Source organism: Salvelinus alpinus, chromosome 7, assembly GCF_045679555.1.
Source record: "Salvelinus alpinus chromosome 7, SLU_Salpinus.1, whole genome shotgun sequence".
Taxonomy (NCBI): domain Eukaryota; kingdom Metazoa; phylum Chordata; class Actinopteri; order Salmoniformes; family Salmonidae; genus Salvelinus; species Salvelinus alpinus.
In genome coordinates, this window is record NC_092092.1 from 31,479,376 (window position 1) to 31,493,426 (window position 14,051).

The following is a 14,051-nucleotide window of genomic DNA, read 5'->3' on the forward strand; positions in this document are numbered from 1 at the left end:
GGGTGCGTCACGCGCCATGTGAAAACGTTTCTTTCCACTTTTGGTGTAAATCAATGACTATATTCTAGTACTGTAAGATACTTAAAATCAAATATGATTGAGATGCGTTTTTTCTTCTATGGGTTTGTGTTATTAAAATATCAGAGACAAGTTGTTAGAAATATTGTTTCCTCTACATTTTTATCACGGGGGGGGGGAATAAACTGTAGCTCATGTCATCATCTAATCAGCATAGACGTAACCCGGAAGAAATCAACACATTCCCACTGTGCGTTGTTACTGTAAAATGAAATGAATTGGGACTTCTCTAAAACTTTATACATGTAACTGTCACTATCATCAAGCCGATTTGACACATTATCCAGCGTGTATCATTTTAGGATTCCAGTTGAAAAGTGTAAGGTAAGAGATAAATTAATAGGCATATGGGGATAAATTATTTCATTTATAGGCGAGATGATGAATGAGTGATCGGCAACACTATGAATGTCCCGCCTACTTCCTGGATCATGCCCAGTTTTTGAATGGAATTCAAAATTATATAATCAAATTCATGAAAACGCGGTCATTGAAGATGTAAAATTATATTCGTGGAATAATTTACTTCTATCTGATGCCTTTCATGAACGTTTTCATTGTTTTCTTTTTTGTAATTGAATACCTTCATAACGAATAGAATTATAAATATATCTTAAAATATATATTTCACAGTGACCTGCTGCAGACTGAGGCAGGTTGTTACTGTGAGTGGTTGGGGGGACCGGAGGGGTGTGTGAGTTGAGAGAGCACTACAGCTATTGGCTGAGCAGCATGCGCGGTCACGTCGTGACATTGCAGAATAACCTATTCCATTCCCTTCAATGTTACAGTTTTCCTCTAATGTAGACGTTGTCTGGAGAGCTGCTGGAGTAGATGAACTGTTGGCCTCCCGAGTGTCGCAGCGGTCTAAGGCACAGCTTGCAATAATTATTATTTTGAGAAAAACTGAATTTCGCTTCCAACGTCGTTACAAGTTACTACGATAATCCTTAATTGTCTCGGTAACATTATGGAAAAGGGGTTTATTATATAAATGGCAACTCCTCTTGCTGTTAAAAAAATTGCTTGTTTTCAGGCCCTTTGGGCACTTTTTGAGTTGTCATTGGTCTGGAAAATGTATCTTGACCTGGCAACTCTGCTCTTAGAGAGAAGGGGGATATCTGTCAGAAGTGAAACATAGCATTTTGTATTTCAGATCTGCTTCCCCATTTCCTCAACACTGACAATTTCCCTGTTTAAACATCCTAGTTTCCATTCATCTGTGATCATTATTCATAACCTCAATATTGAACCAACATGGCCATGTTCTACTTCTGACATACATCCTCCCTCTTTCCTTGAAGCAAGCACAGAATTACAAGAGTAAGCAATGGTTCTTTATATTATATAGGTTTTGCCTATCCATATTGTATACAATTTTTTCATGTCTGCCTGTCGGTCTGTAAGATGGGGTATATGCAGGTAGAGGAGCACACCACCAACATGTTACACCTGAAGAGGTCGCCTGGCATCCGCTCCTGGTCGCTGCTCATAGGTAGGATCATGATGTGTGTGTGTGTATTTACTGAGTTTATTTCTTTGAATGCAATGTCAGAAAATAAATTGACCCAGCATTTGGTCCTTTTTCTGATTTCAGGTATTGCGTCCATTGGCCTGGCTGCTGCATACTACAGCTCAGGTACAACCTGATTTACAGGCATCACCAGTGCCAGCCTGTCCCGTCATGAATTACATCATTAAGACAGAATGGGTAAAAAAATGTCTGCCTGTCTCTCATCCCTATTTTCTGGTCTTTCCAGACAGTATCCTGTGGAAGCTTTTCTACGTGACGGGCTGTCTGTTCGTGGCCATGCAGAACATGGAGGAGTGGGAGGAGGCAGTGTTTGATAAAACCAAGAAAGTGATAGAGCTGAAGACCTTCAGTCTGTATGCCCTGATTCTCACCATGTGTAGGAGAGGCCAGGAGAAAGGTGAGGAACATCACCTAATGTGTCCTGTACAGTACTTTCACATTGAACCTCCTTTACCAATAAGGGTAGATCAGATGGGATGAGTTTTACGATTGGAATCCAGTTAGCGCAGGGGTCTTCCAACGGGGTCTCTCCCTGTCTCCTTCCATCTCCCTCACATACCCTCCCTCTCCTGTTGTCTCCCTTCCATCACCTGCCCCATACCCTTCCTCTCCTCCGGTCTCGGTCTTTCAGTGGTGATGGACATGAGGCACCTGCGTGACGTGTGTGTTCAGGAGGAGAAGGTGCGCTACCTAGGGAAGGGCTACCTGCTGGTGCTGCGACTGGCCACAGGTTTCTCCTACCCCCTCACACAGAGCGCCACCATGGGGGGACGCAGGTGAGATGGGTCTATTATAAGACCCTAACATGGAAGATGTGTGTTAAAGGATCAGAACACAGGTCTCCCAGGATCTGAAAACATTGTAGAATATTTAGTATAACAGTTCAAGAATGGCATGGAACAGAAGTGAAATCAGACAAATGTATTTAGTGTTTTGATTGTCAAAATATTCCTGCTGTCTATTTTTGATCACAACCAGTTGTTTGATCCTGTTGTTTCCCCCTCTCCGTCAGTGATGTGGAGGCAGTGGCTTCGTTGCTCAAGCGTTTCCTGGGTCTGGAGGAGCTCCAGTGTCGCTGGGAGCAGGAGGAAGAGGCAGTCAGGGAGGAAGATGAACTGAACCCCAGCACTGACTCCGAAGAAGAGGGGGACTCAGTGCAGTAGAAGGAGAAGAGATGAGGAGAAGCCACAGCAGACTTGAAATGCACCCAAATATATTTTACAGCATTTCGTAGTATCCCTGATACTATAAATGGTCTTAAATACACTCCAATGGTAGAGTTTTCCACAGAATATTTAAACAAAATCATAGTTTGTTGTGTTGCCTGTTCTTCAAAAACAATCATTACTGTATTAGACTCAACCCTATAATTACAGTGCCTTTCTATTTAAATGTAATCAGTATGTGTGAAATACTCATTCAAAACAGTCCCACAGTTTAGGCAACACAGTGTGTTTGAGACCTCCCAAGTGATAATCTTGGTCTAGTAGGATTGTCTCTCCTCACTGCAACCATCTATCCATCTGAATGCATGTGACTGTAAACTATAATCAAGCATGGATTTCCAGGGATCAGTTAAGAATGTTTGCCTGTTTTTATGTTAAAGTAAATACTTGCATGTCTTTCAGCATTGATGGGTCCTATGACCAGGGTCAGACAGAATCTGGGGAGGCAAAACCTCTAGAATGAACTTAATCTAACAGCTTCGACATCTGCATTGCTTGCTGTTTGGGGTTTTAGGCTAGGTTTCTGTATAGTACTTTGTGACTGATGTAAAAAAGGGTGTAATAAATACATTTGATTTGATTTATTATTCATAGGGTAAACTACATATTCCATCTGGCCTTATACACACAAAATGAAAGACCAGTCTCAGGTAACATTCCTGTCCGTAGACACATATTGTTATTAACACATTTATGTTTGACAAGTAAACTGTATTACATTGTATCTGGACTGTATTAACTAAGTTACTGCATCTGTTGGCAAGAGGAAGGTGAGTATAGATGCCTTCTGTTGCTTGAAAGAAAGAATGCATGAGATATTTTGTGTCCAGTTAGTGTGTGCTGCTGGATGACTGCAGGTACTTGTTTGCCTTGTCTTTAAAAAATGTTTTGTATTACTTTTATTTTTGCTTTTTTTATTAAAAAAGGGAATTAAATAAAAGTTGCTTTTTGATAATCATGGAATCCTTTTCTCACTACCTCTTGGACCTCACCGTATGAAGTCTGCACGGATAGATCTCTTTCTCTGTCAAAAAAAACAAAGGGACCCAGGTTAAACCTTACTGCCCAACCATAGAAGCTGAGACGTTCTGGGGTACCATCTCTAGTAGGCTGGCGTTGGTGTCCTCCAGGACCCTCTGGAGGGGAGCCACCACAGGGCTGACATGCTGCTCTACCCACTCCTGAGCTGTGGAGGCTGGGTACAGACGCACCATCTCCTTTTTCACCATCACCACTCTCTGCTCCACAAGAGCTAACAATCTGGGAAAGGAGGGTGGTTGAAAGAAACACGGGTTAGCACATTTTGTTTTGTTTAGGGGGAGGGTGCTTAGGGTTCATTTGTTTTAACTATATGAGGGAGTGAAAAACCTATCTTAGCATATAAACGGTGGTGGAATACAAACATTCAGATGCTTACGTCATGGCTTGACTCTGTAACTGCTGAGCAATAAGAGGGCTGACTGTCTTTCTCTGTCTGTGGTAAGGAGTGAACCAGCCTCTCACAAACCTGAGAACCACAGAGCGATATGTATCAAGGTTAGAGAGCTCTTTAATTCAAGGATTTTATAGGAGTAATCAAGAAATCATTAAGTGTGCCTTTATTGCAGTGGTCACCAACCCTCTTCCTAGAGTGCTACAGGGTGTGCAGTTTTTAGTTCCAGCCCATGTGGCTGCTGGCTTCACTCACATGTTGTCTTCAAAATGGCGGAGTTCTTCTGACTGCAGTATTGCTGTTAGTTCCACCACCAGCTCTGCCAACCTCCTCCCTGGAAACAGCACAGAGTCACCTGTAGTGGAGCTAGGGCAGGGCACAGAGAGACACACACTTTTAGGATTAAAAACACAATCCACTTATAACAGAGGAGCATTTTCTGTTATGAAGGGTCTCTCACCTTTCCATGGTTTCTACATCTACAGAAGAGATGCCCAAAGTCTTTGTCACCCTGCTCTGAGCCTCCGGGCTGAACTGGCCTGTAGCACACACAGAACCACCATCAACACGGGTCAGGTGCCATTACAATACCTCAAGGATCACATCAAAGTGTATATGGAGAAAAGTATTGACCATGTGTGAGTGTCTGTAGACTGGAGGCCAGGGAGGGCAGAGCTAGGGGCAGCAACTCACACAGCACAGACAGGTGGTCATACCTATTGTTGAAATAAGATTATTAAATAGATTATGGCTAAATCATAACATCATACATTTTGGCACAAATGTCCCATGATTTACGCAAAAGTCTGATGCATTGTATGATTTAGACAAGTCTGATTTTGCCCTATGACACTATAATTTAGATGAAAACAAGTGAATTCTCTCCATCTCACCTCTGCCAGCCAGTGAGGGCGATGCCCAGCATGTGTATGCCTTCAGGCAGGGCTGCTGCCACCTGTAGCCACTGTAGATGGTTGTCCACATGTCTCTGTGTGTTGGTCACACAGGTGTGGACATTAGTAGAGCCTTTGAAGGCACTGGCTGCCCACAGTTCTGACAGCCCTGCACCACTGTACCTCTCCAATAGAGATACTGGAGAGGGGAAAGGAGATGGGAAACATTGACATTAAGCACAAATAGTGTTTGTCTATGTGCATAGTGATACTGTTCTAGTAAAACCACTAGTTCTTACCAGTGTTTTTCACATCTAGGGTGGGGTTGTAGTCCCACAGCATCAACTGGACCAATCCTACCAAACCGCTGCCTGGCAAATAGGTCAAAAAAGCAAATGTTAGGGGTAGATTGCAAACTTTTCTGGCCCATAGACTACTTTCAGGCTAAAACATTGAAATCATTGTGTAACTTTGCAGAACTATCACTTTAAGAGCCTGTACCCTGACCTTTCAGTGTGTCGTGGTCCATCCCTCTCAACATGTCGTCCCACATGATCATGTTGAGGTTTGGCCATGCCTCCCTGACGCCCTTTGCTACCCTGGTCACATGACTGAGGAACAGCTGCTGTACTGTACGGCCAGGTGTGCTCAGCCAGCGTCTAGACTCCTCTCCCTCACCTAACAGGTACACCTGAGGACACATGACAGATATGGTGTGGGGGGGGGGGGGGGGGGCTTTCAATTAAAGTGGTGTCATGCATTGTTCATCATTAGAAAGCTATTTCAATCTTGTATGCATCTCAATATGGCTTCCTTTCCTCATCTCCTTCCCTTCGTCTGCACTTTTTTTGAATTCCAAAAGGATCAAAATACCAGGCCTCACCTCGTCAGCTCCAATGTGCAGGCTGGTGCTGCCTGGGTGGAGCTCCACCACCTGGCGAAGCATCTCCTTTACCAGCCTCACACCCTCCTCTCTGTGGGGGTTCAGAGTGCCCAGGCAGTGGCCCACCTCCCTCAGCCCCCACAACGACTTGTGCTTCAACACAAACTGAGAGAGAGAGGGGGGGTGAGAAGTTCTGTGAGAGAGTGAGTGAGAAAGGAGGCAAAGAAAGAAAAGAATATCAAAGATACCAAGACAATACAACCACATGCAACAATATAAATTGGCCTCAATCTCTCCGATTATTAAGTGGGGTATGATATGAACAGGTGGGAGGCAGATATGTGTTCCCTCCCTCTCACCTCCATGTGTCCAAACGTCTGCACCAGAGGAATGACCTCTAACCCTTGGGACTTGGCCACTTCCTGAATGGACAGGACCTCCTCACGACTGCAGCAGAGAAGAGGAGAATCATTACCTGTCAGGAAGAACCATTTTTTCCTCCCACTTTCTAGCGAGGCCAAGATAGTGATGTTCGAGGATAAGACTTGACATCAGTGATTGGCTTTAGGCCAACCTGTATGGTGGATGTGTATAGCCCAACCTGTATGGTGAATGCTGAGTGGATTGCAGCACCTTCAGCTCGCCTTCATAGGGGAACATGTCTTCATACTCCACCAATAGACCGTCAGCACCCAGACCAGAAAAAAGACCAATCAGCTGGAGAGAGGGAATGGTCATGTCAGACAGACTTCTTGCATTCAACACACAAATAAGGAAGAGATAGGTGAGCAGTGATATTACCTTGTGCAGGTAATCAATTCTAGGAGGTGCTCCTTTCAGATCCAGGTGAACCAGCTTCTTCCCCTTGGGCCATGCTGGTAAAGCATCCATTGTAGCTGAAATCTGGAGAGCAACAAGTAAATTACTATGTGTACAATGATCATGCATAAATTACAATACAATGCTCGACTTTTGATAATGAAAGTAGTAGCCTACTATACAAACGTTGCCTTTACATTCAGGCTGAACCAGTATCTATCTGGTCAGAGAAGACGATGAATATGACGAGTCCCCTTTCTAGCCCAGAAAGCTACCATGTTTGTTTCCATTAGACAGCTCTGAAAGCATTAGAATGTCAAAATACGTTTGTTACTCACCAAATATGGCGTTTCGCTGAGCAACTTTCTTCATTTACTGCAGTTCCGCCCTGTATCTAAATACAAATTTACAAGAAACCGAAAATATGCCTTGTCAGGAAAGAATCGTTATTGTTTTTGACCAAGTGCTCATGCGCCAAATCCACCGTATGTAAGTTTTCTTCTTCGATTAAGTTTCACGGCGGTTGGCATCCAATATTTATCGTGCATTACCGCCACCAACTCTACCGGGGTAAAAAAGGAAACTCTGTAAACTACTCTGTTTACGCTGTGCGCGGCAGTAACGACTGATTTTATTGATGGAGGTCCCGAAGAGGTGGACTTGGTAAAAAATAATACAGATTCTTTCCAGACTTTCTACATTTTTGTCGGTTGCCTGTACATTTTTATTTACTAGTAGACCTGTTTTGCAAGTACAAACCAGGCACCTGTTCACAAGCTTATTTGCCATAGACTGTAGAAAATATGAACGATGACGTCACCCCATAAGATGACGTTTTTGCCTAGCATCCTGTAAGGAAGTCCTTGCTTTGAGGTGCCCCCCCTCCATATATGTCCCTACAAACCACTAAATATTCCTGTATGATAAACTCCAAAGTCAGTTTGAGCCATGTTTCCTACACACAAATCACATCAGGCTTGGATGATCTGCTTGAACTCCTGCCCATTATCCAACAGGCTTGGAGCATTCAATTGTAGTACTAACACCATAACTAAGATCCTGTAATACATGACTCCAGCCTTGGCTGATTGGGGTCATCTCAAACCTCTTCCCATGTCAACCCTGTCATACTCAGATGTCTCCCAGCCGCTTTCACTATTAACTGATTCCTCTCTGTTTTGGACTCTACTTTAGCAGTGCTATTGATAGCACCCGCTATGAACGTTACCAGCTTTCTCTTATCTATATATACCATATTGCTGCTCACCTGCCCCGTAATCCTCAGTCTAGACCCTCCTACCCAACTCTCCCTTGAACCTGTACCTCCCTGGACCACCCTCACTGCCTCAGCATGACACTCTTCTCTCCACTCACTTGTTGCACCTCCACTGCCTGCTTCATCGCCTCACACCCACCATATGCCACATTATGAGCACCCCCACAGCTGTAGCACGTTGGTTGTACACCACACTGCCCATTCTCATGCTCCCCTCCACACTTTTTTTCTCTTTACAAGCTGTTACAACATGCCCTAACATATGGCAGTTATATCATCTTAAAGGCTTTGGTACGTAAACCCTCACATAATAACTTATATATCCTATGGCTACTTTATTTGGCAGTACCGTCCTTGAAATGTAACAGAATAGATGGGCTATCTACCCAAACTCCACCCCTTGTTGCTTGCTACCTTTGAACATTCACTAGAACGCCTCCTCTCAAGATGTCGCTTACCTCTTTAATGCTAACACTCAAAGGCACTCCTGTTATCATCCCTTTAATCCACGTCTTCCCTGCTTGATCAGTCCAGCTGCTCAACACCACCTTACACTTCCCTATTTGCTTCAACCTGGAGAGCTTTTTTCCTCTGCGGCATGTCCTTACAGACACGTTTGGAGAGTAACGGATTACATGTAATCTGTTACGTTACCAGCAAAAATATTGTAATCAGTTTACAGATACTTTTGAAAAACTGGATTACTTTGAGGATTACATTAAATTGTAAATTACTTTTTAGTGAGCAAAAAATATTTTACACTCTTTTCTCAATGACATTCAAATCAGCATTTGGAGAGTAACGGATTACATGTAATCTGTTACGTTACCAGCAAAAATATTGTAATCAGTTTACAGATACTTTTGAAAAACTGGATTACTTTGAGGATTACATTAAATTGTAAATTACTTTTTAGTGAGCAAAAAAATATTTTACACTCTTTTCTCAATGACATTCAAATCAGCATTGAAAAAAAGGCACAAGTTTAAGTTTGTTCCACCTGAGTGAGTCTGACCACAAGTCAGAGATCACTATGATGACACACCAAATGTGTTTGCTCGATCGCTGGAAAAGAGCAGGAATAGGTTTCGTAGGCTACAGACCAAGCTATGTCTTCCAATGGTGCGACTGCTGTCGGCAACCAATCTTTGTTTTTGAAACCAGCGGATAGCCTATGGAATAAAAGTGGGCCCTTTATTGCTCAATCTAATTCATGCTGATAAAAAAAAGCCATAGGCCTAATGGACACATGCTCAAACTCACACACTTTTGATAGACTTAAAAAGGGGCAATCCCTAGTTGCTACATCCATTTTTGGACTTATAAATTATATATATATATATATACAGTACCAGTCAAACTTTTGCTAGTTTTTATTTTTACATTGTATAATAATAGTGAAGACATCAAAACTATGAAATAACACATAGAATCATGTAGTCACCCCAAAAATTGTTAAAAGAATCATAATAGATTTTAGATTCTTCAAAGTAGCCACCCTTTGCCTTGACAGCTTTGCACACTCTTAGCATTCTCTCAACCAGCTTCACCTGGAATGCTTATCCAACAGTCTTGAAGGAGTTCCAACATATGCTGAGCACTTGTGGGCTGCTTTCCTTCACTCTGCGGTCCAACTACTCCTAAACCATCTCAATTGGGTTGAGGTCGGGTGATTGTGGAGGCCAGGTCATCTGATGCAGCACTCCATCACTCTCCTTCTTGTTAAAATAGCCCGTACATAGCCTGGAGTTGTGTTGGGACATTGTCATGTTGAAAAACAAATGATAGTCCCACTAAGCGCAAACATCCATAAATGGCCAGCTATGTAAACTTTAACATTGATTTATCCTGCAATAGATGTCATTCAATTGGGAACATACATTTGTGTCTTCTTCTAATGCATCTTAAGGGGAAAGTCATCTAAAAGTAACTGAATGTAATCAGATTATATTACTGCATTTGGGTTAAAGTTACATTACTGATTACAATTTGACAGGTAAATAACATTTAGAAAGTAACCTACCCAACCCTGCTTACAGAACACCAGCAAGCTCCCATCTCTTAACACTTTAGCATTGACAACTCCCCCAATCCAACTATTTTATCACAGCCGTTAACCTTATCAGCCTCATCACCCCAACTCTCCCCTTCTCCCTAAACTTCAGAATCACTTTATGATCTTCCTCACCCCATGCTCCTCTCGCGATTTATCTTTTCCTTCTTTGGCACTCTCTACCTCAACTATATTGCTCTACTCAAACTTCCTTTTTTCTTAATCTCTGCCTCCATAGGCTTCTCTCTCCCCTTCAAACCCCTACTCCCTTTCCTACTCCCCACTTAATTTTTTACCGCTTTGCTCCATACTTCCTTCAATTTCTCTCCATCACCATCTCATTTGTTAGGATTTATGTTTATTGCACTATAACCCAATACTACATCACGTGATTGAATATTAGCAACTGTTGGCCTGGGCGCCTGGTTGTCTGTGTGTGTGTGCTGGAAGTAACAGTTAGCCCCAGATAAGTGTGCTGGGAAGCTGTAGTTAGCCTTGAGCGAGAACAGTGTGCTTTCTATGCAGGTGCAAGTGGCTCAAACAATGTTACAGAGCTATCTGACCTCAGTCTCTGGGGTGTGGGAGCGTAATCTACACAGCAACAGCGCCGGACACCAAGGAGCGCCAAGAGGCTGGGAAAAGTTTAAACCACGCTCAGCCTCTACTGTGATAGACGTAGTTCCAACCCATCTGTTGGCCTATCACCGTATAAGAACAGCTGTTTACTTACATCCTGCCAGTTCTCTGTTCTGCCCTGCGAGGTGATACAGAGAACCTGTATATACGAAAATTGCATTTACCATTTATCGCTTGAGTTTAATAAAAATACTTGAAGTATATTCGGTGACTCTGAATCACATTTTGTCCTGATACAAGATTTGAATTGACGCAAATCCCTTATACCTTCCATCTCTGACCCAGACAGAACATAGCGGTGCCAAACCGTGGCCATCGTGCTGCTCCCTCTCATTGAGTATCTCAAATTGAAGGCCGACCGAGGTACTGCAGGCTTCCATTAGCAACTTAATTATGCTTTTAACTTCGTCTGTGTGTTATTTTAAAGTAATCAGTTCAATTATATACATCTGGTGAAAAATATGCAACTACTGGTACAATGACTGTGTTCGATTTTCTACAATGGGGGATCGTGTCCTTGAAACAATGCTTACAGTACCTTGGTCTGACATCAAATTAAAATCCTGAATGCGAGAGGGCAGGCTTGCTTCCGTGGTATCTGCCCTCTCATTGGCTAGAATGGTCCCACCTGATCTTTTTTCTTCCCGCCTGCCTTCCATCTTTGAGGACATATATTTGCATTGTTAGAGTGGTCACTCGACTATCTTGTCAATATAATAGGTCGTATTTGGCCACACCCACGAAACGGGAGCAAACGTACCTCAAAAGTTGTTGAAGAGTGTGCACCGTTTTGGGGAAACGTGTTGTTCAGTACAAACCGCCTCGCAACATAGCAAATGATGAACGCACCCAGGCTACATCGCACGAGCGACTACACACTCATCAATGTAAACAGATTGAGGTGCTGATAGTCAGTTGATTGACTTTGACTTGGCCTGCAGAGCAATAGACTTTTGTGATGTGGTCCAATTAAAACGCAGGTTTCATTCTTCAGGAGCCAACCAGATGGACTGTTACGCATTGACCAGGAAGCAATGCCGAGTAGTGGTAATCTGAAATCCTCTACTATTTCTGCATGAAAGGAAGTAGCTAGCTATATATCTTTATGATTGTCCACTGAAAAAGGCTTTGCATTATACAATGACGATACAACGGCGAGGAAATCCAAAAGTCCCAGACGCCAACGGGATTGAGAAAAAGATCAAAAGGTAACGTCAACGACATGCATGGCCAGTGCTAGTCTGATTAAACAGGCGGTGTAATACACAATTCATTGGTATATATACACATCCTGAAACATTGGAGTGCAAAATCGTGTAAATGTTCCTTACACACCAGAATATTGAATAAAATTACATTTGAACTTACTCTACCGGTTGTCTTTGCGGTTAGTTCTAAATTTGAGACAAAATATCTCCAGGAAAGTACTATATTGTTTACCCAACCTCCTAGAGAGCCAGTAGGTTTTGGTTCCGTTCGGCACCGAGGTAAAATTCGTTTTATTGTCTATTCGGTCGGCAGAACTATTGTGTGTGTGTGTGTGTGTGTGTGTGTGTGTGTCATAATAAGATGGGTGGAAGAGGGAAGTCTTTTTTTTCTGTTCTCCTTTCAGTGCAGGACAATCAAAACAAACTTCCTCTCTCCTGTCCTCTTCCAGGGGTAATGCTCTGAGGCAGGCGTCTGCATGGCGGGTGTCCCGTGGCTCTCTGCTCGTAGTGGTGGTGGCCCTGGCTGTGGTGGGAACCCTCACCTGGCTCTACCTGGCCTCAGGGGACCCTTACACCACAGAGACCCTGGTCAGACAGGCTGAGGTGGTTGCGCAGACCAGGGTCTACACTGTGGATTGTTCTGAGGACTATGAGAACTACAAACGCTACCCAGGTGGGTTTAAAACAACACAGATTTGTATTAAAGCCACAATCTAAAAATGATGCATGCCATATGAAGAGTTTAGTTGAATTAGATGCGTTAGTGCACGGTTAGAATAAAAGCCTGCACACTTCCTTTCCCTAGTTGTGGAATACGCTATGAAACTCCCGCCTACTTCCTGGATCATGTCCCATACTGTTTTTGAATGAGTTTTTAAGATTATATGATCAAATTCATGAAAACATGGTAATTTTAATATTATATTTGTATTCATGTGTTAGTTTACTTTTACCTGATTCCTTTCATGAATGTTTTAGATTGCTTTTTTGTAATTGGAAACCTTTATAAAAGGCATTGGGTAGAAGTAAATTATAATCTGTAATCCCATTAAAAACAGTATAGGACATGATCCAGGAAGTAGGCAGGACTTTCATTGTGTATAGGCACAGATAGATGAGTAAAACATCATTGGTATAGTGCGGGACTGCATTCAGTATGTTTTTATGCTCTGGAACGTTCAATTGAACGGAAACAATGCTGTACTGAACGAATGTGTTGTTCAGTACAAACCGCTCTGCGACATAGCAAACGTTCAATCAAACTGAACACACCCCTGGTGTCCACTGTCCTAAACCTAACTGCTCTGCCACTCATGTGCATTGGCTGCGCTCCAGTGGTGATTTGGACAAAGTTGAGCAGGCAGGCTGAATTTTGTACTGTGATGTTGCAGATGATGTGAGATACTCTTTTTCCCAGGATGCACTCCCCAAACATGTGGCCGAGCCGTCACAGACAACTCGGTGACCAGGGAGGAGGCCATGGCCCTCAGGCGGTGAGGGATTCTATACTATCTTTCTTCTCTAGCTCCTAGCACCCCTCTCTTTTCTTTTCTCTATAACTTATTTCTTTACTCCTGCAGGTTGGCAGAGAGGGGTCTGGCCCTAGCTGGTTCAGATGGAGGGGTGAGTATCTACTTTTAGTAACGTATATTTGAACTTAAACAGGACCTAAAGCTAGGATGAAGACTGTTGCTCAGATTTCAGTTGTAGCTTCCCTCTGTCTCCACTAGAGGTCAGGGTAGTACAACCATAGAGATCTTATTAAATTCTAATTCCTAATTCTATTGGTACAACATCCAAAGTTAAGTTCAGACAGGCTGATACAGTTATTAGTGTGTAATGCTATCGTACATGGCTGTTTGGTTGAGCCCTCACCGTCCTGTCTTCCCTCCAACTCCTGTAGATTTGGTTCACAGCCATAATAAATTATTGTTTATGGCCTGTTAAGATACTGTAGTGAAATAAACAGGGGACATCTGAAAAAATGAACATGATTTATTTACTGGCTTAGAG

The 14,051-nt window shown here is 42.8% G+C and overlaps 3 protein-coding genes across 7 annotated transcripts in view; 2 read left to right on the top strand and 1 right to left on the bottom strand.

Annotated features, from left to right (window-relative positions):
• The first annotated feature begins 259 nt into the window (after window positions 1-259).
• On the top strand, window positions 260-3,793 carry LOC139580817 (cytochrome b-245 chaperone 1 homolog). 4 transcript variants are annotated; one of them, XM_071409847.1, is made up of 6 exons: window positions 260-402; window positions 1,486-1,573; window positions 1,676-1,717; window positions 1,839-2,009; window positions 2,244-2,388; window positions 2,625-3,793. In XM_071409847.1, the coding sequence occupies exons 2-6, from the start codon at window positions 1,486-1,488 to the stop codon at window positions 2,773-2,775; spliced, it is 597 nt and encodes a 198-aa protein (XP_071265948.1). In that variant the 5' UTR covers window positions 260-402; the 3' UTR covers window positions 2,776-3,793. The 4 variants fall into 4 exon arrangements, with proteins under 4 accessions (XP_071265948.1, XP_071265950.1, XP_071265949.1 ...); XM_071409849.1 differs by having other exon boundaries at window positions 275-397; XM_071409848.1 differs by lacking the exon at window positions 260-402 and adding an exon at window positions 884-1,040.
• Window positions 3,405-11,710, bottom strand: hexd (hexosaminidase d). 2 transcript variants are annotated; one of them, XM_071409843.1, is made up of 15 exons: window positions 11,591-11,705; window positions 9,692-9,884; window positions 7,204-7,259; window positions 6,848-6,949; window positions 6,648-6,763; window positions 6,406-6,493; window positions 6,047-6,211; window positions 5,671-5,854; window positions 5,463-5,534; window positions 5,164-5,362; window positions 4,904-4,986; window positions 4,731-4,809; window positions 4,526-4,636; window positions 4,256-4,345; window positions 3,405-4,098 (listed from the first exon to the last, which is right to left on the bottom strand). In XM_071409843.1, exons 4-15 carry the CDS (start codon window positions 6,935-6,937, stop codon window positions 3,897-3,899), a joined length of 1,479 nt encoding a protein of 492 aa, XP_071265944.1. In that variant the 5' UTR covers window positions 6,938-6,949; window positions 7,204-7,259; window positions 9,692-9,884; window positions 11,591-11,705; the 3' UTR covers window positions 3,405-3,896. The 2 variants fall into 2 exon arrangements, with proteins under 2 accessions (XP_071265944.1, XP_071265943.1); XM_071409842.1 differs by lacking the exon at window positions 9,692-9,884 and having other exon boundaries at window positions 11,591-11,710.
• Window position 11,711: 1 nt separating this feature from the next.
• ogfod3 (2-oxoglutarate and iron dependent oxygenase domain containing 3) overlaps window positions 11,712-14,051 on the top strand; it is a 34,511-nt gene continuing 32,171 nt past the window's right edge. The window contains exons 1-4 of the mRNA XM_071409846.1: window positions 11,712-12,038; window positions 12,488-12,711; window positions 13,456-13,531; window positions 13,619-13,661. Coding sequence (XP_071265947.1) covers window positions 11,971-12,038; window positions 12,488-12,711; window positions 13,456-13,531; window positions 13,619-13,661 — 411 coding nt within the window. The 5' untranslated portion in view covers window positions 11,712-11,970. The remainder of the gene's footprint in view (window positions 12,039-12,487; window positions 12,712-13,455; window positions 13,532-13,618; window positions 13,662-14,051) is intronic.